Genomic DNA, 26,820 nt, shown 5'->3' with positions numbered 1-26,820 from the left:
TTAACACAGTGTATTTTTTGTAGTATAAGTTGTACCAATTTGTCGGTAGCGTATATCTGCCTTCTTGCTAATTTTCCTTTTTTTGTTTTGTTCATTTTTCGGTTTTCTCTTGTTGGTTGGAAATTCAAAATGTATTATTTTCAACCAATTACAATGTAATAAATCTTGTGGGTGAAATCCATTTAAATACATAGGCTCAAGGTATGACAGTTAGTCCTGCTCCTAGCACTATTCATCCACTTGTACACTCTTCCTATCCTGTAGTGTCGACGATCATGTTACAGGTAAGTTTATTCTATATTGTTATGTAACATTTTTATATGCCTAGCAGTATTTTAAACACAAACAGTATTTATATATGCACACATCTTCAAATGCTATTATAAGAAACTTGTTGTAACAATAATTTACTATTGCTTCTGTCTCAATTTCACTGCTCAAGGAAAAACTTTGAAAATGATTGTTTTTAGAAACGTTATGTTCGGTAGCTTTCCATTGTTGCCCTTCTGTTTTGTTTATTTGAAGCTGAAATTTATAATCTCTCTCCAGTAGACATACAACTTCCTTGTCTTTTACATCAACATATTACACATATCCATATCCTCCTATCCGCGTGAGTTTGCGGGAAACCACCCTTAGTCACGAAAACTCGGCCCGTATGCTGTACATCGACGAGAGCGGTGATTGATAGTTTTGCAAAAAGGTTGGTCGAAGGGCAACAAATGATCTTGTTAATTGACTTCAACGATGGTGATGATATGGAGAAAGAGGGGAGCAAAGCGGATGTTAAAGACGAACCTGAGGGTGCATATTATTCTTAGTATTGGTTGAAAAATCGACAGAGAATGGCAGCAGACTTTCTGAGGAACCATCAAAATAAACTTGTAGATTGATGATTTTTAGTACTAATAATAAGTATTAAAACTAACCCTAAAGCAAAACATAGACTTTGAAAATTTGAAGTTAGTGTGAGCGGATTGAATATGCTCCCGAATTGATGAAATGGACGATTTCAAGAATGGATATGTAAATTCAGTTTGGGTAACTAACTCGGCGAATGACCGCAAAAAAGTTAAAGATATGAAAAAAAGTTTGTGTAACAATTTAGGGCAATCAATTTGGACCGAAAAATGCCCTAGAGAGATCTCGGGAAACGGATAACATAGTTTATAGCGTTCCTGATAGCTTGGCTGGTTGTAGGAAACCATACAAGGAACAGTATGAAGAGCGAAACGAAGAAATTTATGCTGAATAACATCGATGCGTTGGATGTCTAGTTGCGAGAGCCCAGACGACAGAAGCGAATTTCAGAATAGAACGAACAAGTGCGCAATACAGTGCTATTAAGCAATATATGGTTTTTAACTTCTTTGTGACACAAAAATAGAACCAAGTGTCATGTAAGCCTTATAGATAATGTATTCGACGTGATCCTTGAAATTAATTTTAGAGTCTAACAGGACTTCTAATTGCTTCCCTACGCCATTGATCTTACGACGTGAGCCAACCTTCTTTGCGGAACATACCCTTCCACTAAGTGGACTAAGAAGGGTTATTTTAGATTAGCATCACTCTACTCATACAAATAGGCAACGCAAATGTCAACCGCTTGGTTGGAAAAATGATGCCAACTATGTGACATAAACACTGAAGCATGCTTTTGTGAACTACTCGATTCAATCTGAATCAATTGGTGTCAAAAATGAGCCCAAACTAGTGTTACAAAGATAAAAAAAAAATTTTTATGAGACTGTTTTGAAAAAAGAGAGAGGCATTATCACACCACTAGATGGATTAGGAAGGGTTTTTTTTTTTCAACCAGTTGAAGTTCGTAGTGGTAGGCACTTTCTGCATCGTTTCAAATTCTAGTAGTGAAGAAAGGGAAAGCTGTCACAATTAATTCAAGTGATCAACTAATTGATATTAGAAAGTAAGAAGAAAGCGTTCCAGTTATATTTGTATTCAAGACATCCAGTTATGTCTGTGGCATTACACACCCGTACTTTTTCGTCGGTTTTCTTTTGGTTTCCATACTTCGCCTCTTTTCCGTCCTTCTGATCGAGGATTCCTAGAGGAAAAATACTTCGGTTAGCTCAAGGTATTGTTATTGCTAGGTGAAGCAAGTTTGGTCGCTGTTCCACATCTCGTTTGTGTACCCTACTCTGAAACATAGTTACAGATTCTGCATAGTACTGATTTCTGATGATTCTACTAGCATTGCTCTTTATTGTATATTTGCTATGGACTTTTCCACGTTCGTCAACCTAAGCTGTTGCTGCTAGCTTACATATTTTCTAAGTTAATTGCTGAATGTTGACTTGCGTCTACGTGTTGTCTTCGATTTGGTTACTTCCAATGATTGTTTTTTTTTACATTCCCTTCGTTTAGTTTTGTCTCTGGTGAAAATCCTCCTTCTATTATCTCAGTGCATATACGTCCGATATCCCGATATTCTCACCATAATCCGGTTACTGTACAAATAAAGTTGATTCTCTGTTGGCACCTAATGATCGACTGCTTCGGCTGCTCGGCCATCCATGGAAGTTGACCATCAATATCAACTTCCCTCTCTGAGCAGCATAGATAGCCGTGTAGTGTCGGTAGCAGTTTCCCAACTGACTAAGAATAACGCTACGGTCCAACTGTACCGGTGGTATAAGTCCACCAAACAGGTAAGCCGTGTGGCATCCGGCGGAATTATTTTTTACCAAGAATTGATCCACTGGTTTCCTGTTCCATGTCGTAAAAGGCCACCAAAATAGGAACTCCTAAGTCAAGGTGGATTTCCGTGCCGATGGCTGAATGGCTGCAGGAGGTTAAACAATGCAGTCGCGAACAGAATATCTTGAGGTTTTCCCTTACCGTGTTACGCGAAGCTCTGACACAGTGGACGATTTCTTTCTTCGCAACTTGTGGGATTTAAATGATTAAAACTTTAAAAAAAATCCTTACATGGTTCGCTATATGCGATTATAAGCCAATATATTTGGTTTCTTGTAGTTGTTGTACGGTTAGTGCTGGAGGTGTAATGTTCGTTACTCTAATTGATAATGGTTAGAGTGGCACAAATCAATCTTCAGCATAAACCTACAGCAACTATGAATCTATCCAGACTTCTGCAAGAAGGTAAAGCTTCTATAGCTTTGGTTCAAGAACCATATTTCCAAAAGCGAAACTTCTACGTTGGAAAATTGTTAAACCCAGTCTTTGTTACCTTCAACAAGACCGGTATGACTAATCCACGTGAAATGCCTCGAGCATGCCAATAGTGCTCTCGATGTTTCTCTCATATCGGAGCTCACAACTCTGGATATTTGTGCTGTCACAGTTGGTATGACTATTGATGGCATAGACAGGAAATATGTCAATTGTTCGGCATATTTACCGCATAAACAACCTTCGCCAAGCGATGACTTCAAAAAGGTTGTATCATACTGCTGCAAGAGTGATTTACCGCTTGTAATCGGCAGTGACATAAATGCTCACCATATCATTTGGGGCAGCACAGATATAAATTCGAGAGGCTCTGATATGACGGAATTTGTGAGCAGTACAAACCTGCACATAGTCAATGCAGGAAACCGTCCAACTTTTGCGAGATCTGCAAGAGAGGAGGTTTTGGACGTAACTCTCTGCTCTGATAGAATTGCGCATGAGTTGGTGAATTGGCTCGTCTCCGATGAGCTCGAACCTTCGTTGTCTGATCATAAGTACATCTTCTTTGATAATTCAAACGTTAAATTTGATATTATCACATATCGTGATCCCAAATCTACAAACTGGAACCTCTATGAAGAGGGCTTGGCGACTAGATTTTATGGATACCAACCAACAATTGAAATCCCTATTGATTTGGAAAATGTTGTCGAAGAGATAAACTCACTCATAGTTGCAGCATATGAAGAGGCTTGTCCACTTCGGATTGTGCGAGCTACTAGAGGAACTCCTTGGTGGAATGCTGAACTTGCTAGACTAAGGAAACTATACAGAAGAGCTTGGAACCACCGACGCAGAGATGGGTCGGAGGCATTCGTGTCGGCTCGAAGGGCTTACAAAAATGCTCTTCGATCGTCTGAGCCAAGCGGTTGGAAAAGCCTCTGCACAAATGTCTCTAGTCTCAACGAGGCTAGCAGATTAAATAAGTTACTTTCGAAGTCTAAGGACTTTAATGTCAGTCAGATGGTGAACACTTGTCTGAAGAAGGTGATATACTTCACTATCTTTTTAACACTCACTTTCCAGGATGTATGGATCCATCACCGACAGCTCTTCCCGAGGCTTTTTCAGGTAGTTACGATTCTTGGGCCCTTGCTCGAAGCGTTGTGACGATTGAATCGGTCAAATGGGCAGTTGAGAGTTTTGCTCCGTACAAGTCTCCTGGAAAGGATGGAGTTTTCCAAGTGTTACTGCAGAAAGGGTATGAACATTTCAAACATGTTTTGAAGAAAATACTTACTTTTAGTCTTGCGACTGGATATATTCCAAGAGCCTGGCAGGAAATAATTGTCAAATGTATTCCTAAAGGCGGTCGCGACACTTATGAGGAAGCGAAGAGTTTCAGGCCTATCAGTCTTAGCTCATTTCTTCTTAAAACAGTGGAACGCATAGTCGATCACTATATCAGGAATGTTAGTTTGGGCGTGCATCCTCTACATGGAATGCAACATGCTTACCAGCGTGGAAAGTCCACTACAACCCTGTTACATGATGTTGTGTACAACATTGAAAAAGCTTTCTCACAAAAGCAATCTTGCTTGGGAGTTTTCCTAGATATTGAAGGTGCCTTTGATAACGTGTCTTTCAATTCAATTCTGGAAGCAACCCGTGTCCATGGCATACCTTCAAGTATCACAAATTGGATACACGCAATGTTTAGCAATCGACTTCTTTGTTCATCGCTTCGGCAAGCAGAGATTAGAAAGCTGAGTGTCTGTGGGTGTCCTCAAGGTGGTATACTATCCCCACTTTTATGGAACCTAGTCGCTGATGGTTTGTTAAGGAAACTTAATAACCTTGGATTTCCGACTTATGGTTTTGCCGACGATTTTCATATATTGATAACCGGTATAAGCATTAACACTCTCTTTGATTTAATGCAACAAGCCCTGCGATCTGTCGAGCAATAGTGTTGTCAGGTTGGATTATCTGTAAATCCGGGCAAAACATCAATGGTGCTTTTCACTCATCGTAGGATAATCACAGGAGCTCGTCCGTTGCAGTTCTTTGGTTCAGAGGTCACTGTGGTCGATCAAGTTAAATACGTCGGGGTTATTCTTGACTCAAAACTGAATTGGTCTGCTCACATTGACTTCAGGATTAAAAGAGCTTGCATGACTTTCGGCCAATGCAGACGAGCTTTTGGAAAATCATGGGGACTCAAACCCAGATATATTCATTGGATCTACACATCTATTGTTGGACCAATTTTAGCATATGGATGTCTTGTATGGAGGCAGAAAGGAGAAGTCGCGACAGTTCAGTCAAAGCTAAATCATCTCCAAAGGATGATCCTAATGACGATGACAGGAGCATTCACGACAACTCCTACTGCTGCTCTAGAGGCGCTACTGTGTATTAAACTACTATCTGTGTTCCTAAAACAAGAAGCATTATCTTGTGCATACCGTCTTAAGGTTACAGGGCTTTGGAACAGTAACCCATTAGATTATGCTACCAGCCACACTCGCTTGTGGTCTCAAATGGTTACGTGGAATGAGTATTTACTCGCTCCTAGTGACCTAACTCTCACATGCAGTTTTCCTTTCAAAACATTCAATGTAAGCTATCCTCTTCGTGAGGAATGGTTGTCTGGTTGTCTTGAACGACAACTTGATGAACACATAGTTTGTTATACGGACGATTCTCTGTTGAATGGTCGAGCTGGTGCTGGTGTCTACTGTCGTGAAATGAGGCTGGAGCAGTCTCATTCACTTGGTGGATACTGTACTGTGTTCCTAGCAGAAATCTACGCAATTCTGTGTGGAGTACAATCGGCACTTCAAATTGAAAACCTCAGCATTTCAAATGCTGTTTACTTCTTATGGGTACCCGGCCATTCTGGAAATGAATGGGCTGATGAGTTGGCTAGAGCTGGTGCAACGAATGATTTCGTTGGTCCTGAGCCAGCTTTACCACTTTCAACTAGTTGGATAAAGCACAAGATTCGTTCTTGGGCTGCATCCAAACATGCCAGCTACTGGCGCAGCTTGCAAACTTGCGCTCAGACAAAAGCATTTCTACCAGATTTAAATCTGAAAATGTCAAAGTGTCTACTGTATTTCTCCAAGCATCATTGCAGTATTCTGGTCAGAGCTCTTACTGGACATTGCAAACTCAATTATCACATGGCTACTATTCAACGTGCTGAGTATTATTCGTGTGATTTGTGTGAATGCGATTATGGTACTTCATATCATCTGATACGTAACTGTCCCGCATTGACGCAGCTGCGTATCGGGGTTTTGGGTTATCCATACATGGTTGAGTCTGTGTATGCGGAGCTAAAATTGAAGGATATTCTCTCGTTTCTCACCCAATGTGGTAAGGATCGTTCTTCCTGGAGTGAATGAATCCCTTCTGTATTCACCTTAAATAGGGTTTAGCAGATTGTTTGGCATCATTTTTACTTCTGCTCGTACATACTGCGAGTCGTTCTGCATTCTTCCGGGAGTGCAGTATGGTGTCGCTTTTGTAAATCCTCTCGGGGGTTGGAGGTTTTATTAACAGCAGACTGTTCGGGACCTCGTAGAGGTTCAGATTTTACTTCTGCTTCCACTAAATGTGATCCTCAGCAGATTGTTCAGCATCCCTTAGGGGTGCAGAATTTACTTCTGCTTTTATGTGTTTTAGTGTCGTCAATTTTTCCCATCCTTCTAGTCCAACCCTTACCATTTCCTTTCAATCCTTCCCTCTTATATATCGAGAAAATGAAAAAAAAAACAAATTGATGGCAAGGCACAAATCTCCAAATATCAAGGGGAAAGTGCCATTTGAGCCAATTTGTTCTGATTCCTGATTAGTTTTGTCTCTGGTGAAAATTCTCCTTCTATTATCTCAGTGCATATACGTCCGACATCCCGATATTCTCACCATAATCCGGTTACTGTACAAACAAAGTTGATTCTCTGTTGGCACCTAACGATCGACTGGAGCGTATGCGATGATGTGATGTTACGAGAAGAGAATGAAATAAACATATAGAAGCAAGTCTTGTGGCAAACGGAGTAAAAAGGGGGGTATGGGAACGAAATGACTAAGAACGATAAAGATCAATTTAGTTAACATCAAGATGGTGAAGAAACTGGGGAAGGGGTAGGTAAAAAGTTTATGACTGAAGAAAGATTTTATTAGTTTCGATGAAGATGGTTACACGAATCTCTTCTCTGGTGGATGTGTCGAAAAACACAGCAGAATCAGAGAAATTCAAGAAATCAGCACGATTAGAAACAAATGATGTAGGATTAATATTCTGCGGAATGTAATTAAAATACAAGGACATAAAACGGATTTGAGAATAGAGCTCGCCAAAACCTTCCGAAGTTTTCAATAACCATCGGACACAAGATATCGCATCGGATTAGCAATCGATGTGAGAGATCCCGGAATCGATTTTACAACGGTAAGATGCCCGCCAGCACTTAGAGACTCATTGCATGAGTCGACTGCATGCAACCAAAGGTAATACGCAAATAATGATACTGAATTTTTCCCAGCGTGATGAAATTTGTGGTCACCGGAGATTTAAAGCAGAAGCATCCATATTCCGGACGGACAATATCGTTGTTTGGTACAACCTCCATCCAGGCCCGTTATTGTACGAATAAAGTTGATTTTCAGTTGGCATTTTTGTTTCAGAATACAACCAGCTCAGTTTTCTCCCTAGAGAATTCGATAACAAATTGAGAAGCCCATGTTGACAAGTTGCCGAAATTATCTAGCAACGGCCCTTGCAGATCTGCAGCTTTGGGTCCTATAATAGACACAACGCTTTCGTCGGTAAGCTGTCTTAGCGTGCAAAATGTGTTGATACATTCATCGATACCATTTACGTAATAATTGTATAATAGGGAGTTTAAGGGGCAGGTTGACAAGTTGTCGAAATTATCTAGCAATGGTCCTTGCAGATCTGCAGCTTTGGGTCCTATAATAGACACAACGCTGTCGTCGGTAAGCTGTCTTAGCGTGCAAGATGTGTTGATACATTCATCGATATCATTTACGTAACAATATTGTATAATATGGAGTTTAAGGGGCGGGTACGACCCCGATACTACATTACATAATGATACTATTCTAGTTTCAAGTTAGACAATAATTAAGATTAGAAAATACCCTTGGCATCTTGGAGCTTAAGCAGTGTGCCTTAATATTATATTATATTATATTATTAAATAAATCAAAGGGGCGGGTAGGATCCAACAACTTTGGAATCTTATTTATTTTTTTCTTTATATTTTCTTATAGTAAAACATTTAAAGAATATTCTGTGAAATTTTCAAGCCTACTGGAACGAAATTCTGGAAGTTATGGGCTTTTATCTATGTATATCTCATTCTGCGAAGAAACAAGAGTCGGATTTCGATACATCTAGCTTATCAATCCACTTAGCATCCTATAGCTTGACGTTACTCCGAGACTTATGCGCATATTTTCTTCGAATATTCCGATCATGCGACTACTTCCACCGTTAATTAATGCACATAGAGCGAACCGCGACAAGCATAACAAGGAAAACCGACACATAGAAACCAGAGCTTTTTTTCAGTGATTGAGCGCAATGGACTCTCGTTATGTTGGCTTGTAAAAAAGACTGGACGTAATGGATTTTTGAATCCTTCACGCTTTGAATATAATAATTCAATCGTTATTGTTAGTGATTATTCTTACACTAGAGCTATGAATCATGAGTAATTATGTTATAATTGACTAACATCAGGTTGTATTTATATGTATTGACTAATTTGCTAACCATGTATATGTCTGAGTTTAGTAGCAAGCATGGATTCTTCTTCAAAAGAACAATTGAAGACAAGAGAACATTCAAGTATTTTCGATATCTTTGCCAGTAGTTCACCAGGCCACATTGTTTGTATCACAGGTTATATAAAAGTTAAATTTTCAAATATTCTACATGAACGATAATACTTGGCTTGTATTCGTTTCGTTCAGTAACCTGTCAAGGTTGAAGTTTTATTTTTTTCCATAAATACGTTTGTTTCATAGGCAATATACATAAGTTTTTCTTCGCCGTGGCATCCACAATACATAGTAATACACAACCTAATACATTTCGAATGTCATATTAGTATGTTGGTATTCATTAGTTAATCTAAACACTGTTTTTATCAAACGATCAAACTACATTAAATGAAATACATTTATTTTGTACATGATCTTATAACAATTCCAGGTTTGTTTGTATCAGTTCATCACTTTTATTTAATATAAGATAGCTGGCTATTGGTTGAACTCATGGAAGAGAAAACAGTCTAACATAAAATAAAATTTAAATTGCAACTCCATTGGACTTAATGATACAATAAAGAAGTTTCATGTAAGGAACGTCACGACAAGCAAGAATGTCGCGAACTGGGACATTGGATAGTCTACCTTGGGTACACAAGGAATTTATTAGTTGAGATCTGACATCACGATACTCCACGCATGTCCAAACGACATGGTCAATATCGCAGTAACCTTCGCGACTTTCCGAGACTAATCATTGTGTTAATGATTAGTCTCGGAAAGTCCAATTCGAAGGAGATGTGCATTCAACGTGTAGTGATTGGACATGAGTCTGGACATCACACGAATGAAATCCCTACTCACATCCAGTCCCCTGAACCATACGTTTGTCGATATTTTTGGAATTGAGTACATCCACCGACCCAGATCCTCTTTATCCCACGAAGCTTGCCAGCTGGCAAGTGTTCTTTGGCGAGACGCGCTATAGAATTCGTTGAAAGCAATCGGTCTCTCATAAATTTAACCCTCAATAGCAACACGTTTGGCTAAAATATCGGCTCTTTCATTGCCTGGAATGGAGCAATGCGCCGGGACCCAAACTATTGTGATTTGATAATTATTATTCAATATGCCTGAACGTCATATTGAATAATAATTATCAAATCACAATAGTTTGGGTCGCGGCGCATTGCTCCATTCCAGGCAATGAAAGAGCCGATATTCAGGCACTATTTATTTTGACCAAGAAAAAAGGTTCATTTTTGTCAGCAGCGTTTGAGCGAATGGCTTCAATTGCGCTCAGAACTTTCTGTGAAGAGAAAATAATGGTTTGCAGATAATGTGACGATGACACTCAAACTATAATGAACTGCTGCTAACTCTGCTATATGAACAGATGCAGGTTCTTGAAGCCTAAATGAGACCGAAACATTATTGTTGAATATATCAAACCCAGTAGCCTCTTCAATTCGTGATCCGTCCGTGTAAAATATTTTCTCAGAATCAATATGCCTGAACATACTTGTAAATATTTTTGGGATTTCCAACGAGCGTAGGTGTTCCGGGATTCCACGCACTTCGCGCTGCATGGATGTGTGGAAAAATAAAGTTGAGTCAGATACATTCAGGAGGCTGACACGGATAGAAATATGTCTTGAAGGGTTGATTTCCTGTGACATATGGTTAAAATATACTGTCATGAATCTTGTTTGAGATTGAAGCTCAACTAGCCTTTCGAAGTTATTAATAGCCAGGGGATTCAGTACCTCACATCTTTTTAGCAGTCGTGATGAAAGCTCCCAAAAACGATCTTTCAATGGAAGAACTCCCGCCAGAACGCCAGGTGAATGTGAAACGGAGCCCACTGAATTAATGTTTTTTCTTGAGCTAGTTCCTGGATTGGTTTGTGAATTTGACAAACCAGGAGGCACAGTTTTTGGTTTTAAATTTGGCTTTTTAGCTTTAAAACGTGTTTAATCCACCTAGCAGTCAGATGATACCTTTTTTTATCAATCCGTATGTGTTTTTTGCACGAATATTCTTCGGTGTTTAAGTTTTCATGACATTATTTTAATGACCGTCGTTTTAAGCGACAATTTGACACTTTAATCACTCATTACTCTGTAATGTCGAAACTGCAAATCGGATCGAATTTGAATCTAGAAGTGTGATAATCGTTTAAACATGCCATGATATGTAAGTTCCACTTTAGAGTTTACGGTAATTTAAGGTACTTTCAGAACCGGTATTCAGGAACCAGCATAACCCAAACCGATTCGTATGGCCATATGACGAATAAATTACAATAGTTTTGAGTCCAACTTTGAAGCTTTTAGGGATTGTCATCTTCTATATCGGTTTGAATTTTAAAAATTCATTATCATGTAATTCGAGAATCGGAAGTCATAATTGGATAAAATTTATTAATTTTTGTATATATGTATAAAATTAATTTATTTTGTATATAAGTTTATTTAAATTGGAATTTTTGTTTCTGAAATTTGATTAGGCTTTTTTTGAGAAAACGATTGAACTTTGAGAAACGATTCGATACTGGAACCGGAATTCTAAAATCAGTGTAGCCGAAGTCAGATAAATTTACCTGAGTAGCTGTATAGTTTACATTTGTTTCAAAATATTTGAATATCAGTGAAGACATCTTTGAGAAATCATAGCACGAATTAAATTTTTAGGTGCCTTCTGAATCGAAAACTGAATACCACTAAAACTGAAAAAAGTTAATTTTTTTTATCGACTATACAAATCTGCTAACACGATAAACCTGATTAATTTATGTGGAATAGACATTTTTATACTAATCACCCTGTATCTCCAAGACCGGAAGTTGGATCTGACTGCAAAACAAGATGTTTTGTAGAATCTTAACACTTTTCATTTGAATCTTAGATCGGTTCAGCCATCTACGAGAAGACACAATTTTGATTTCGTTTCACATATCATCCTGTAGTTCCGGAACCAGAGGTCGGAACCAAACATAATTCAGGAACTTTGTTTGGGAGCATACGACTTTTCGTATGAATCTGAATTTGTAGAAAAGAAATTTTCCGAGAAAATTGAGTGAAATTATTTGTCACACACGCATTTGCTGATCTCGACGAACATTCGAATTCGAATGGTATATGGATGTTATGTTCTTCCAGCATTTATTGCTGTAAGTAGTTTAAAACAATATAATTAAAAAAATCTGCTATCATCTGGTTTATATATGTCATATTCAAACGATTATGTTGCCGAAAACGAGCCGCGCTAAAATCGGTCCGAGGCTAAATGTCATGAAAAAGGATGCTGTAAACAGTCTTAGTGGTAGTTAGAAACAATCGTATGTAACAGTATAAAAAATCATGTTTTCCGTTGCTCCCAAGCATTTCTCTGTCATACAGCGCTCAAAACTCTTACTGCTGGAATAGGGGGAAAAGTCGTTTACACAAAAATTTCGATATCTCCGTTAAAAATGGATGGATTTTAACAATCTATGGCTTGTTGGATAGGTCTTACCGTGTGAAATCTAAGTCTGAAAACATATTCTGTTTTCAAGGTCAATTGTGACAGATATTGTCAAAAAACTGTAAATTTTGACATAAAACTTCGTATAACTCAAAAAATAAACATCCGATCTCAAAACCATTCAACAGCGTTTTGGGTGACGGGGAGACCTTTCATTTGCGACTAGTTTGATCAACATCGGTCCAGCTATCTCTGAGATCTCGACCTCTTAGTTGACAAGACACATACAGACACACACATACACCCACACCCACCCACCCACACACACACACACACACACACACACACACACACACACACACACACACACACACACACACACACACACACACACACACACACACACACGGACGTTTGTTCAGTTTATCGAGCTGAATGAATGGCTAGGCAACGCAGATGCGGCAAATGTTACGCGAAACGAATCTGAGGGACGATAAGACTTTTTTCCATCGACAACAGATGCTGAGTACAATTGCTTGCACTCAAGTATCTTAACTCCCTCAAGCATGGAGTTGTTAAAACGACCAACTCCATTTTTAAGTAAATCATCGGCCGTCAGACTTGCTTCAGTCACAACACCGTCAATTTCCACCTCCTTCGATGGAATGTAAACTCTATATTCAACAGCAAATAATTCACAGGTTACAATATCGTTTGCCTGTTTCGAGTCTTTGACAACAACTCGAATTTTATCTCTATGAACTTTACATATTTCTTTAACTTCAGAGAAATGTGATGTCAAATCTTTTGTAATTTGCATCAAATTTAAAATCTTTTCTTTTTTTCGAAGATAGACTATCCATGGCCCAGTGGTACCCTGTGGATAATGTTTAGCCCTCGGAGTATTTAAGCTCTTACTAGTATCCGGAATCGGATTCGGATGATCTTCCATAAGATCATCCATTACATTAACTTTTTTTTGTAAATAATAATATCAAAATGAAAACTTATGTTTAGTAAAGTTTCAGTTATTAGAAAAATAAATTAAATTAAATCCACCTTGTTGCTGTTGTCTCTGTACCTCTATCGTAAAGAACGACGTGAAGCTCATCCAACGATCTCCAATTGGCAGTCTTCTGCTGTTTCCATTTGGCAGTCTTCTGCTGTTTCCAATTGGCAGTCTTCTGTCTTTTTCTGCTATCTTGGTTGCTCTGCTGTCGTTGTGGACACCACTGAACTTGGTGTGCTGCCTGTACCTGACCACAGGTACAGTGCTTTTGCTCTTGATGGCGATCAAATGTGACGCTTGCAGTGTAGCACCTCGCGATTAAATGTCGTCTCTTTCGATCCTACGCAGCGTACAAATTCTGGTACCTGGTAGATCAGCACTGGGTTGCTTAAGGACCTCTGTGCCTTTGCACCCCTTCGTCTTCGCACCTCTGTGTCTCTACACCTTTGTGCGTATGAATGGGATGGCCTTCGTTGCTAGCTTTCCAGTCGGGAAACGCCCCGAATATTGGGTTTACTATGGGCAGTTTAACTTTCTGAAGCTTAGTATTGTCTCGGTAGCAGCCGTTAACTCACGAGCCAGTACAATCGAAACACAACCTCTTCGCTTGAATGGTTTTTACTGAATAGGTTGAAGTTTTAGTTTTGCTATAAAAATCGATACTATCGAAAATTATACCTATTATATGATATTACACAGCCAAGCATTATTGCTTTAGCAACATCAATGCATTGAGCTCAACAGAGTTGGACATTTTTAGCATTATAAACGACAGTTACTTAGAAAATAAACCTTACAATTACAATTCTTACAATACCGATTTTATTGTATTCAACTCGTTTTCATTTCAACACAAAACCCAATGATGCATAAATTCGCGTCATTATTTGAAATGTAATTTTTGCTCACGATATAATGCCACCGAGTCCACCGTGCATTTCTCACACCATCTCAATACGAAACAGCAGCGCGCAAGCAAAAAACCGTAACCGTTTATACTTTTCAAAAACCAATTACTCGGTTTATACTTTTCAAAAACCGGCTCGGTAAAGCAAAATTTCAACATTTTCGGAATACTTAGTTGTGATAAATTTGATTTCGAGAACTAAAGTGTTTCTGGTTTTTCGAAAATCAGTCTAGTTTTTGAACAATTGATTAAAAATGCGATTCGCGCATTTCGCTACATTTCACCTTAACATGAAGCCAGGTCATCTTCTTATGACAGCTACGCTAGCGTAACAGATAGACATCTACCTACCAGTATTCCTTCAATGGCATTCGTTTCTTTAAACGAAGTTGACTAGGCGATATAACGGAAAATAAAATGATTTACTTACAAGATCAGATTTTTCAAATGATCATTCGATTGAATTCGATTTTATCACTTTTTGAGGCATTTCAAGTTTGGTGGCAATTTGCCAATAATATTATTATGAATTTCAAATTCAACAATAATTGTTAATAATTATTTAAACATCTTTATTTATTCATTGGAATGCTCGAGTGAAGATGAGTTCTATAATTTTCTCAAAGCTCACCAAATTCATATTGCTATTGTAACAGAAATATTTCCTAAACCAAATGTCAAATTGAAAAGCAATCCACATTGTGTGGTTCATCGATTTGACACGCTCACTGGAATGAGTGGTGGAGTTGCCATTTTTGTCCATTGGCAAATTTAATATAAAATTTTACCTTCTTTCAATACCAAAGTTATTGAAAGCTTGGGAATCAAAATTGAAACCATTCACTGAATTTATTTTATCGCTGGAGCATATTTGCCATTCCAATGCACCGGTGAACAATTAAATTTCTTTAAAGGTGACTTGCAAAAACTCACAAGATATATTCTTAATAGGGGACTTAAATGCAAAGCACTCCCAGTGGAATTGTAAGCAAAATAACAGTAATGATAAAATATTTGATAATCTACTCTCTGCTGGTTACTTTACAGTTCTTTGTCCCAGTAATCCGACTTGTTTCTCTTCCATGAAAACCCCTCTACAATTACTCTGGTTCTAATAGATCAAAGTCACATTTGTAGTGAACCAATTACACATGATGACTTTGACTTAACACATCTTCCTGTAACATTCATTTGCCAATGAAGCTATAATTATTTCAAATAGTTCTATGCTCAACTATCATATTTTTAATACAGATATAACATTAAAAATCATATGGATTATGAAATTATTTTAGAAAATTCTACGGACATCGACACAGCAATAGATAATTTTAATCATTAAATTATCGAAGCTAGAAGTCTTTCAGTTTCCAAAGCTCAAACTAAATTAAATTCTCCTATTATCGATGACAATCTTCAACTGCTTTCAACATTCACTTGAAGAATGTTCGTCGACGACAATATCAACGTTATCGTGATCCTGCTATGGAAAACATAGTTAAAAATTTACAATAGGAAATTAAACATACATTTACACTTTTGCGAAATGAAAATTTTACTAAAGAAGTTGAACAAATTAAACCATATTCTAAACCTTCTGGAAACTCTCTAAGGGCCTTAAGAAACATCAGAAACCAATTCCTGCTCTCAAGGAAGGAAATCAAATACTTTTTTTTGTAAAAAATATGTTTATTGTCAGATGTTAAATAAGGTCGTTTTAATAATTACAATTCAAGGTGAAACATTATTTCGGCTACATCTAATCTATCGTTATTTTCATTAACGAAGCAGATGTACTTTATGAACATACTCAAAATTTCCACTCTTTTTCTTTTCCCTAAACCTCTGAGAGCAGGTCTTATAGGTTCTTCAAAAGATAGACGCCTCCATCCGTTTGTGATATCTGTTAATTTCAGCTGTAGGGTCGTCCAAGCCGGCGCGACACGAGCACAGGTACTAAACTTGTGCCAGAGAGTCTTCTCCGTTTGATTTCCACAGTGTGTGCAGAATTCGTCTGGAGTACGGTGCATAGCAAACGACAATTTGCGGTGCTCGATCATCTCGTTCACTAACAGGTACAGCTCCGATCGTTGCGACGATGAGAGCTGCTTCAAAGCTATGTTACGCCATGTGCGTTTCCAGTCGATTGTCGGATTATTCCGTACCACCATTGGCAGGTCGGTTTGTTGTACAAAATAGCGTTGGATGTGATCGGCAGAGGGGTTTTGTTGAAGTTGATGAGGAATTTGGGATAAATTTGAGAGGATTTGTTTGAGGTCGGGAAGTTCTGCTGGAATTACTGGTCGGGGATTTGCGTGGTGAATTAAAGATCTATAGCAGGGAAGGGAATCGATTTCACGGAGATGCCGGTTGATTGCGAGCGATTTACACTTCAGCGCTGGTAGTTGCAGCTTCAGTCCGCCTTCCTCTCTGCAGCGGGTTAATTGCATCACTGGGACGCGGGCGATCATTCCTCTCCAAAGAAAAGTGCCCATCGTTGACGTGATTTTAGCCGTGTGTACTGCAAATGGTGGCAGAATCGATGACATATACCATATCCTTGAAGTGCCAAACGTATTCAGCAGAATAACCCTTTGGTGAAGTGTTAGCTGCCGTGGAGAGTGCAGCCACATAAGCTGAGCGAATTTACTTGTAATCGCATCCCAATTCAATGTCGTCATAAGCCGTATCGAGTTCGCGAACACAACACCCAAGATTTTAACCGTATCTGTTGTTTGTATCCACGAGGTACTGATTTCATGTCCCTCCCAGTCTCCAACGTTAACTGCAGTTGATTTTCGATGGTTGAATTTGGCACCGGAAACTATCTCGAACCGAGCGAACAACACTCTCATCGCCTTTATCTGCTCGTTGGGTGTTATGATCACGGTGATATCGTCTGCGTAAGCCACCAGCAAATCATTGCCGCAGACTCGCTCAAGCTCCTTAATCAATGGATGTAACTGCAACACGAAGAAATGCATTGAAATTGGATCACCTTGACGTACTGAACGTTGTATTTCGAACGAGCGAGAAAGATGCCCATTGATAAGCTACTAGCACGTATAAAAGGAAATGTGATGTGAGAAATAGCGTCGTTTAAGTTAAAGCAGCTACTCTTCGAAAACAGGTAGAAAAGCAGATTTGTACCGTCACTAACACATTCAATTACGAACGGCAATGCGAAAGCGAATGTTGAACACATCTTTATACTAGTATGGGGTCGTGTGAAAATATGCCTTGCGAAACAGGGTTGCCATATATACAGATTAATCTGTATTATCATTATTATTATTATTATTATTATTATCATTATTATTATTATTATTAGAACCACTCTTGCATACCGAAGATCGTAGATACATTTCAGACCAGGCCATTGCAATTGTCTCGTACTGAAATTTCGAGAAGAATCAGATATCTTCGAACTTCATAGCTTCAATAAAAATAAACTACAAATTTGTCGTACCTAGCTTCCTATATTAGCAAATTAAAAAGGAATTGTTTCAAGTTTGGAATATATAGTTGTAGAATAGTAGCTGTTCAATGTAACTAATCTGTACTTTAATGTAGGTGTATCGCTTCAAATTCTATTAGTGAAAAAGAGGAGAGCTTGCACAATTCATACAATCAATCAACTAACTGATATTCGGAAAAGTGATGGGAGCGTGTCAGTTTTTTCGTATTCACGACATCCAGTTATGTCTCTGACATTACTCACCCGCCTTTTTTAGCCAACACGATGATGCCCTCTACGAACGCAGCGGGTAGATTGCCAGTAAAGGCAAGATTGAGCTCTCGGTGGATGACGTCAAACTCGCGCAGGTAGAATTCTTTCGGGATGCCATCGCAGCCGGGAGATTTCTTGGGTGCACTAGTTCGTATTGCTGCTAAGATTTCTGCTGTGGTGATCTCGTCCATGCATGCCTCGTTCAGAGGATCATTCGGTGGGATGACTCTCTCTGAGATAAAGTCATTTTCGTTTCCATCGGTTGCTTCTTCGGAGTAGAGACAAGAGAAATAATTAGTTATCTGCGCCTCGATGTCATGTGGCTCCTCGATAATTCCTTCCCGCTCTGTCTGTAGCTTAGTTATGACGGTTTTTTGCTTCGTCTCTCTCCTAAATGGAATATCGATATTGGTTCCCCTGCTACGTGCGTTTCATTTATCCTCATAAACGCGTGAGAGAAGTTTCGTTGAAGAGCCAACATTTCGCATTTCAAACGGTTTATAGTGGGTAACATTTCGGGATGTTGATAGTACCCGTCGTACGCTAGCCGTAGATCAGCATATAATCGCTGATGTTTACTGTGGAACTCTTGAAAAACTTCACGACATTTCCAGGTAATAAGCCAACGTTCCGTTGAAAAATTCCTCTCGCGCGGCACGTTGCGCAGAACCGGAAGGAGCGTAGGCATTGCAGATTGTCGTGTCTTGGACTCTCAATGCGATGAGTCGCCCGTCTAGACTTCGCTCGACGTGAGAAACCTGGATGTGTTCTCTCAGAGCGATAGCGGTGCCTCTTCTCGTGTGATCAACATTGCAGAAAACGACGAAACCCGGCAAGGAGAGTTGCTCGTTCTCTACTTCTTGCAAGCACACGATGTCGATCCAGTGGTTACTGATGAAAGTACGAAGCGCATTTATTTTCGTGGGGTTCGTGATCGTGCCGATGTTAATTGAAGCGACGTTGTATGATGTGAGAGCCATTTGTTTTGTTACTTTTGCTCCATCTCAACATCTTGTATAAAACTGAAAAAAGTTAATTTTTTTTATCGACTATACAAATCTGCTAACACGATAAACCTGATTAATTTATGTGGAATAGACATTTTTATACTAATCACCCTGTATCTCCAAGACCGGAAGTTGGATCTGACTGCAAAACAAGATGTTTTGTAGAATCTTAACACTTTTCATTTGAATCTTAGATCGGTTCAGCCATCTACGAGAAGACACAATTTTGATTTCGTTTCACATATCATCCTGTAGTTCCGGAACCAGAGGTCGGAACCAAACATAATTCAGGAACTTTGTTTGGGAGCATACGACTTTTCGTATGAATCTGAATTTGTAGAAAAGAAATTTTCCGAGAAAATTGAGTGAAATTATTTGTCACACACGCATTTGCTGATCTCGACGAACATTCGAATTCGAATGGTATATGGATGTTATGTTCTTCCAGCATTTATTGCTGTAAGTAGTTTAAAACAATATAATTAAAAAAATCTGCTATCATCTGGTTTATATATGTCATATTCAAACGATTATGTTGCCGAAAACGAGCCGCGCTAAAATCGGTCCGAGGCTAAATGTCATGAAAAAGGATGCTGTAAACAGTCTTAGTGGTAGTTAGAAACAATCGTATGTAACAGTATAAAAAATCATGTTTTCCGTTGCTCCCAAGCATTTCTCTGTCATACAGCGCTCAAAACTCTTACTGCTGGAATAGGGGGAAAAGTCGTTTACACAAAAATTTCGATATCTCCGTTAAAAATGGATGGATTTTAACAATCTATGGCTTGTTGGATAGGTCTTACCGTGTGAAATCTAAGTCTGAAAACATATTCTGTTTTCAAGGTCAATTGTGACAGATATTGTCAAAAAACTGTAAATTTTGACATAAAACTTCGTATAACTCAAAAAATAAACATCCGATCTCAAAACCATTCAACAGCGTTTTGGGTGACGGGGAGACCTTTCATTTGCGACTAGTTTGATCAACATCGGTCCAGCTATCTCTGAGATCTCGACCTCTTAGTTGACAAGACACATACAGACACACACATACACCCACACCCACCCACCCACCCACACACACACACACACACACACACACACACACACACACACACACACACACACACACACACACACGGACGTTTGTTCAGTTTATCGAGCTGAATGAATGGCTAGGCAACGCAGATGCGGCAAATGTTACGCGAAACGAATCTGAGGGACGATAAGACTTTTTTCCATCGACAACAGATGCTGAGTACAATTGCTTGCACTCAAGTATCTTAACTCCCTCAAGCATGGAGTTGTTAAAACGACCAACTCCATTTTTAAGTAAATCATCGGCCGTCAGACTTGCTTCAGTCACAACACCGTCAATTTCCACCTCCTTCGATGGAATGTAAACTTTATATTCAACAGCAAATAATTCACAGGTTACAATATCGTTTGCCTGTTTCGAGTCTTTGACAACAACTCGAATTTTATCTCTATGAACTTTACATATTTCTTTAACTTCAGAGAAATGTGATGTCAAATCTTTTGTAATTTGCATCAAATTTAAAATCTTTTCTTTTTTTCGAAGATAGACTATCCATGGCCCAGTGGTACCCTGTGGATAATGTTTAGCCCTCGGAGTATTTAAGCTCTTACTAGTATCCGGAATCGGATTCGGATGATCTTCCATAAGATCATCCATTACATTAACTTTTTTTTGTAAATAATAATATCAAAATGAAAACTTATGTTTAGTAAAGTTTCAGTTATTAGAAAAATAAATTAAATTAAATCCACCTTGTTGCTGTTGTCTCTGTACCTCTATCGTAAAGAACGACGTGAAGCTCATCCAACGATCTCCAATTGGCAGTCTTCTGCTGTTTCCATTTGGCAGTCTTCTGCTGTTTCCAATTGGCAGTCTTCTGTCTTTTTCTGCTATCTTGGTTGCTCTGCTGTCGTTGTGGACACCACTGAACTTGGTGTGCTGCCTGTACCTGACCACAGGTACAGTGCTTTTGCTCTTGATGGCGATCAAATGTGACGCTTGCAGTGTAGCACCTCGCGATTAAATGTCGTCTCTTTCGATCCTACGCAGCGTACAAATTCTGGTACCTGGTAGATCAGCACTGGGTTGCTTAAGGACCTCTGTGCCTTTGCACCCCTTCGTCTTCGCACCTCTGTGTCTCTACACCTTTGTGCGTATGAATGGGATGGCCTTCGTTGCTAGCTTTCCAGTCGGGAAACGCCCCGAATATTGGGTTTACTATGGGCAGTTTAACTTTCTGAAGCTTAGTATTGTCTCGGTAGCAGCCGTTAACTCACGAGCCAGTACAATCGAAACACAACCTCTTCGCTTGAATGGTTTTTACTGAATAGGTTGAAGTTTTAGTTTTGCTATAAAAATCGATACTATCGAAAATTATACCTATTATATGATATTACACAGCCAAGCATTATTGCTTTAGCAACATCAATGCATTGAGCTCAACAGAGTTGGACATTTTTAGCATTATAAACGACAGTTACTTAGAAAATAAACCTTACAATTACAATTCTTACAATACCGATTTTATTGTATTCAACTCGTTTTCATTTCAACACAAAACCCAATGATGCATAAATTCGCGTCATTATTTGAAATGTAATTTTTGCTCACGATATAATGCCACCGAGTCCACCGTGCATTTCTCACACCATCTCAATACGAAACAGCAGCGCGCAAGCAAAAAACCGTAACCGTTTATACTTTTCAAAAACCAATTACTCGGTTTATACTTTTCAAAAACCGGCTCGGTAAAGCAAAATTTCAACATTTTCGGAATACTTAGTTGTGATAAATTTGATTTCGAGAACTAAAGTGTTTCTGGTTTTTCGAAAATCAGTCTAGTTTTTGAACAATTGATTAAAAATGCGATTCGCGCATTTCGCTACATTTCACCTTAACATGAAGCCAGGTCATCTTCTTATGACAGCTACGCTAGCGTAACAGATAGACATCTACCTACCAGTATTCCTTCAATGGCATTCGTTTCTTTAAACGAAGTTGACTAGGCGATATAACGGAAAATAAAATGATTTACTTACAAGATCAGATTTTTCAAATGATCATTCGATTGAATTCGATTTTATCACTTTTTGAGGCATTTCAAGTTTGGTGGCAATTTGCCAATAATATTATTATGAATTTCAAATTCAACAATAATTGTTAATAATTATTTAAACATCTTTATTTATTCATTGGAATGCTCGAGTGAAGATGAGTTCTATAATTTTCTCAAAGCTCACCAAATTCATATTGCTATTGTAACAGAAATATTTCCTAAACCAAATGTCAAATTGAAAAGCAATCCACATTGTGTGGTTCATCGATTTGACACGCTCACTGGAATGAGTGGTGGAGTTGCCATTTTTGTCCATTGGCAAATTTAATATAAAATTTTACCTTCTTTCAATACCAAAGTTATTGAAAGCTTGGGAATCAAAATTGAAACCATTCACTGAATTTATTTTATCGCTGGAGCATATTTGCCATTCCAATGCACCGGTGAACAATTAAATTTCTTTAAAGGTGACTTGCAAAAACTCACAAGATATATTCTTAATAGGGGACTTAAATGCAAAGCACTCCCAGTGGAATTGTAAGCAAAATAACAGTAATGATAAAATATTTGATAATCTACTCTCTGCTGGTTACTTTACAGTTCTTTGTCCCAGTAATCCGACTTGTTTCTCTTCCATGAAAACCCCTCTACAATTACTCTGGTTCTAATAGATCAAAGTCACATTTGTAGTGAACCAATTACACATGATGACTTTGACTTAACACATCTTCCTGTAACATTCATTTGCCAATGAAGCTATAATTATTTCAAATAGTTCTATGCTCAACTATCATATTTTTAATACAGATATAACATTAAAAATCATATGGATTATGAAATTATTTTAGAAAATTCTACGGACATCGACACAGCAATAGATAATTTTAATCATTAAATTATCGAAGCTAGAAGTCTTTCAGTTTCCAAAGCTCAAACTAAATTAAATTCTCCTATTATCGATGACAATCTTCAACTGCTTTCAACATTCACTTGAAGAATGTTCGTCGACGACAATATCAACGTTATCGTGATCCTGCTATGGAAAACATAGTTAAAAATTTACAATAGGAAATTAAACATACATTTACACTTTTGCGAAATGAAAATTTTACTAAAGAAGTTGAACAAATTAAACCATATTCTAAACCTTCTGGAAACTCTCTAAGGGCCTTAAGAAACATCAGAAACCAATTCCTGCTCTCAAGGAAGGAAATCAAATATTTTTTTTTGTAAAAAATATGTTTATTGTCAGATGTTAAATAAGGTCGTTTTAATAATTACAATTCAAGGTGAAACATTATTTCGGCTACATCTAATCTATCGTTATTTTCATTAACGAAGCAGATGTACTTTATGAACATACTCAAAATTTCCACTCTTTTTCTTTTCCCTAAACCTCTGAGAGCAGGTCTTATAGGTTCTTCAAAAGATAGACGCCTCCATCCGTTTGTGATATCTGTTAATTTCAGCTGTAGGGTCGTCCAAGCCGGCGCGACACGAGCACAGGTACTAAACTTGTGCCAGAGAGTCTTCTCCGTTTGATTTCCACAGTGTGTGCAGAATTCGTCTGGAGTACGGTGCATAGCAAACGACAATTTGCGGTGCTCGATCATCTCGTTCACTAACAGGTACAGCTCCGATCGTTGCGACGATGAGAGCTGCTTCAAAGCTATGTTACGCCATGTGCGTTTCCAGTCGATTGTCGGATTATTCCGTACCACCATTGGCAGGTCGGTTTGTTGTACAAAATAGCGTTGGATGTGATCGGCAGAGGGGTTTTGTTGAAGTTGATGAGGAATTTGGGATAAATTTGAGAGGATTTGTTTGAGGTCGGGAAGTTCTGCTGGAATTACTGGTCGGGGATTTGCGTGGTGAATTAAAGATCTATAGCAGGGAAGGGAATCGATTTCACGGAGATGCCGGTTGATTGCGAGCGATTTACACTTCAGCGCTGGTAGTTGCAGCTTCAGTCCGCCTTCCTCTCTGCAGCGGGTTAATTGCATCACTGGGACGCGGGCGATCATTCCTCTCCAAAGAAAAGTGCCCATCGTTGACGTGATTTTAGCCGTGTGTACTGCAAATGGTGGCAGAATCGATGACATATACCATATCCTTGAAGTGCCAAACGTATTCAGCAGAATAACCCTTTGGTGAAGTGTTAGCTGCCGTGGAGAGTGCAGCCACATAAGCTGAGCGAATTTACTTGTAATCGCATCCCAATTCAATGTCGTCATAAGCCGTATCGAGTTCGCGAACACAACACCCAAGATTTTAACCGTATCTGTTGTTTGTATCCACGAGGTACTGATTTCATGTCCCTCCCAGTCTCCAACGTTAACTGCAGTTGATTTTCGATGGTTGAATTTGGCACCGGAAACTATCTCGAACCGAGCGAACAACACTCTCATCGCCTTTATCTGCTCGTTGGGTGTTATGATCACGGTGATATCGTCTGCGTAAGCCACCAGCAAATCATTGCCGCAGACTCGCTCAAGCTCCTTAATCAATGGATGTAACTGCAACACGAAGAAATGCATTGAAATTGGATCACCTTGACGTACTGAACGTTGTATTTCGAACGAGCGAGAAAGATGCCCATTGATAAGCTACTAGCACGTATAAAAGGAAATGTGATGTGAGAAATAGCGTCGTTTAAGTTAAAGCAGCTACTCTTCGAAAACAGGTAGAAAAGCAGATTTGTACCGTCACTAACACATTCAATTACGAACGGCAATGCGAAAGCGAATGTTGAACACATCTTTATACTAGTATGGGGTCGTGTGAAAATATGCCTTGCGAAACAGGGTTGCCATATATACAGATTAATCTGTATTATCATTATTATTATTATTATTATTATTATCATTATTATTATTATTATTAGAACCACTCTTGCATACCGAAGATCGTAGATACATTTCAGACCAGGCCATTGCAATTGTCTCGTACTGAAATTTCGAGAAGAATCAGATATCTTCGAACTTCATAGCTTCAATAAAAATAAACTACAAATTTGTCGTACCTAGCTTCCTATATTAGCAAATTAAAAAGGAATTGTTTCAAGTTTGGAATATATAGTTGTAGAATAGTAGCTGTTCAATGTAACTAATCTGTACTTTAATGTAGGTGTATCGCTTCAAATTCTATTAGTGAAAAAGAGGAGAGCTTGCACAATTCATACAATCAATCAACTAACTGATATTCGGAAAAGTGATGGGAGCGTGTCAGTTTTTTCGTATTCACGACATCCAGTTATGTCTCTGACATTACTCACCCGCCTTTTTTAGCCAACACGATGATGCCCTCTACGAACGCAGCGGGTAGATTGCCAGTAAAGGCAAGATTGAGCTCTCGGTGGATGACGTCAAACTCGCGCAGGTAGAATTCTTTCGGGATGCCATCGCAGCCGGGAGATTTCTTGGGTGCACTAGTTCGTATTGCTGCTAAGATTTCTGCTGTGGTGATCTCGTCCATGCATGCCTCGTTCAGAGGATCATTCGGTGGGATGACTCTCTCTGAGATAAAGTCATTTTCGTTTCCATCGGTTGCTTCTTCGGAGTAGAGACAAGAGAAATAATTAGTTATCTGCGCCTCGATGTCATGTGGCTCCTCGATAATTCCTTCCCGCTCTGTCTGTAGCTTAGTTATGACGGTTTTTTGCTTCGTCTCTCTCCTAAATGGAATATCGATATTGGTTCCCCTGCTACGTGCGTTTCATTTATCCTCATAAACGCGTGAGAGAAGTTTCGTTGAAGAGCCAACATTTCGCATTTCAAACGGTTTATAGTGGGTAACATTTCGGGATGTTGATAGTACCCGTCGTACGCTAGCCGTAGATCAGCATATAATCGCTGATGTTTACTGTGGAACTCTTGAAAAACTTCACGACATTTCCAGGTAATAAGCCAATGTTCCGTTGAAAAATTCCTCTCGCGCGGCACGTTGCGCAGAACCGGAAGGAGCGTAGGCATTGCAGATTGTCGTGTCTTGGACTCTCAATGCGATGAGTCGCCCGTCTAGACTTCGCTCGACGTGAGAAACCTGGATGTGTTCTCTCAGAGCGATAGCGGTGCCTCTTCTCGTGTGATCAACATTGCAGAAAACGACGAAACCCGGCAAGGAGAGTTGCTCGTTCTCTACTTCTTGCAAGCACACGATGTCGATCCAGTGGTTACTGATGAAAGTACGAAGCGCATTTATTTTCGTGGGGTTCGTGATCGTGCCGATGTTAATTGAAGCGACGTTGTATGATGTGAGAGCCATTTGTTTTGTTACTTTTGTTCCATCTCAACATCGCCCTCGTTTTCCCGACGTGGCTTTTTTCCAGCCGGTCGGCCTCTCAGTTTTCGGCTGCTTGTGGATGCAGACGAATCGTCGGTTTCGTTACCATTGCCGATTTGGTTTCGTGTCTTACTGCTGGGTTTCCTGAACAGTTCGACTGCATTCGCGCTGGTGTTAAGCAGATCGTCGTTTTGCGACAGTGCTTTGTGTCGTCGCTCTTTGCGGAGGTATGCATGAGGAACCAATCGATGCGGGTTGGATGCTGCTATTCGCTGTCATATCAGCTGGTTTATCCAGTTCAGGAAACGTTTCGGCCGTTAGTGGGGGTGGTCGCTTATTGACTGATTTTGTAGCAGCTGGCT

The 26,820-nt window shown here is 39.0% G+C and overlaps 1 protein-coding gene across 1 annotated transcript in view; it reads left to right on the top strand.

Moving 5' to 3' along the window:
* The window catches only part of LOC131439201 (uncharacterized), a 600,687-nt gene that overhangs the window by 524,618 nt on the left and 49,249 nt on the right, over positions 1-26,820 (top strand). Inside the window, exon 7 of the mRNA XM_058609943.1 lies at positions 195-284. Coding sequence (XP_058465926.1) covers positions 195-284 — 90 coding nt within the window. The remainder of the gene's footprint in view (positions 1-194; positions 285-26,820) is intronic.

This window comes from Malaya genurostris, chromosome 3 (assembly GCF_030247185.1).
Source record: "Malaya genurostris strain Urasoe2022 chromosome 3, Malgen_1.1, whole genome shotgun sequence".
NCBI classification, from domain to species: Eukaryota; Metazoa; Arthropoda; class Insecta; order Diptera; family Culicidae; genus Malaya; species Malaya genurostris.
Note: the sequence above shows the minus strand (reverse complement) of the source record. Positions and strands in the feature narration are given on the sequence as shown.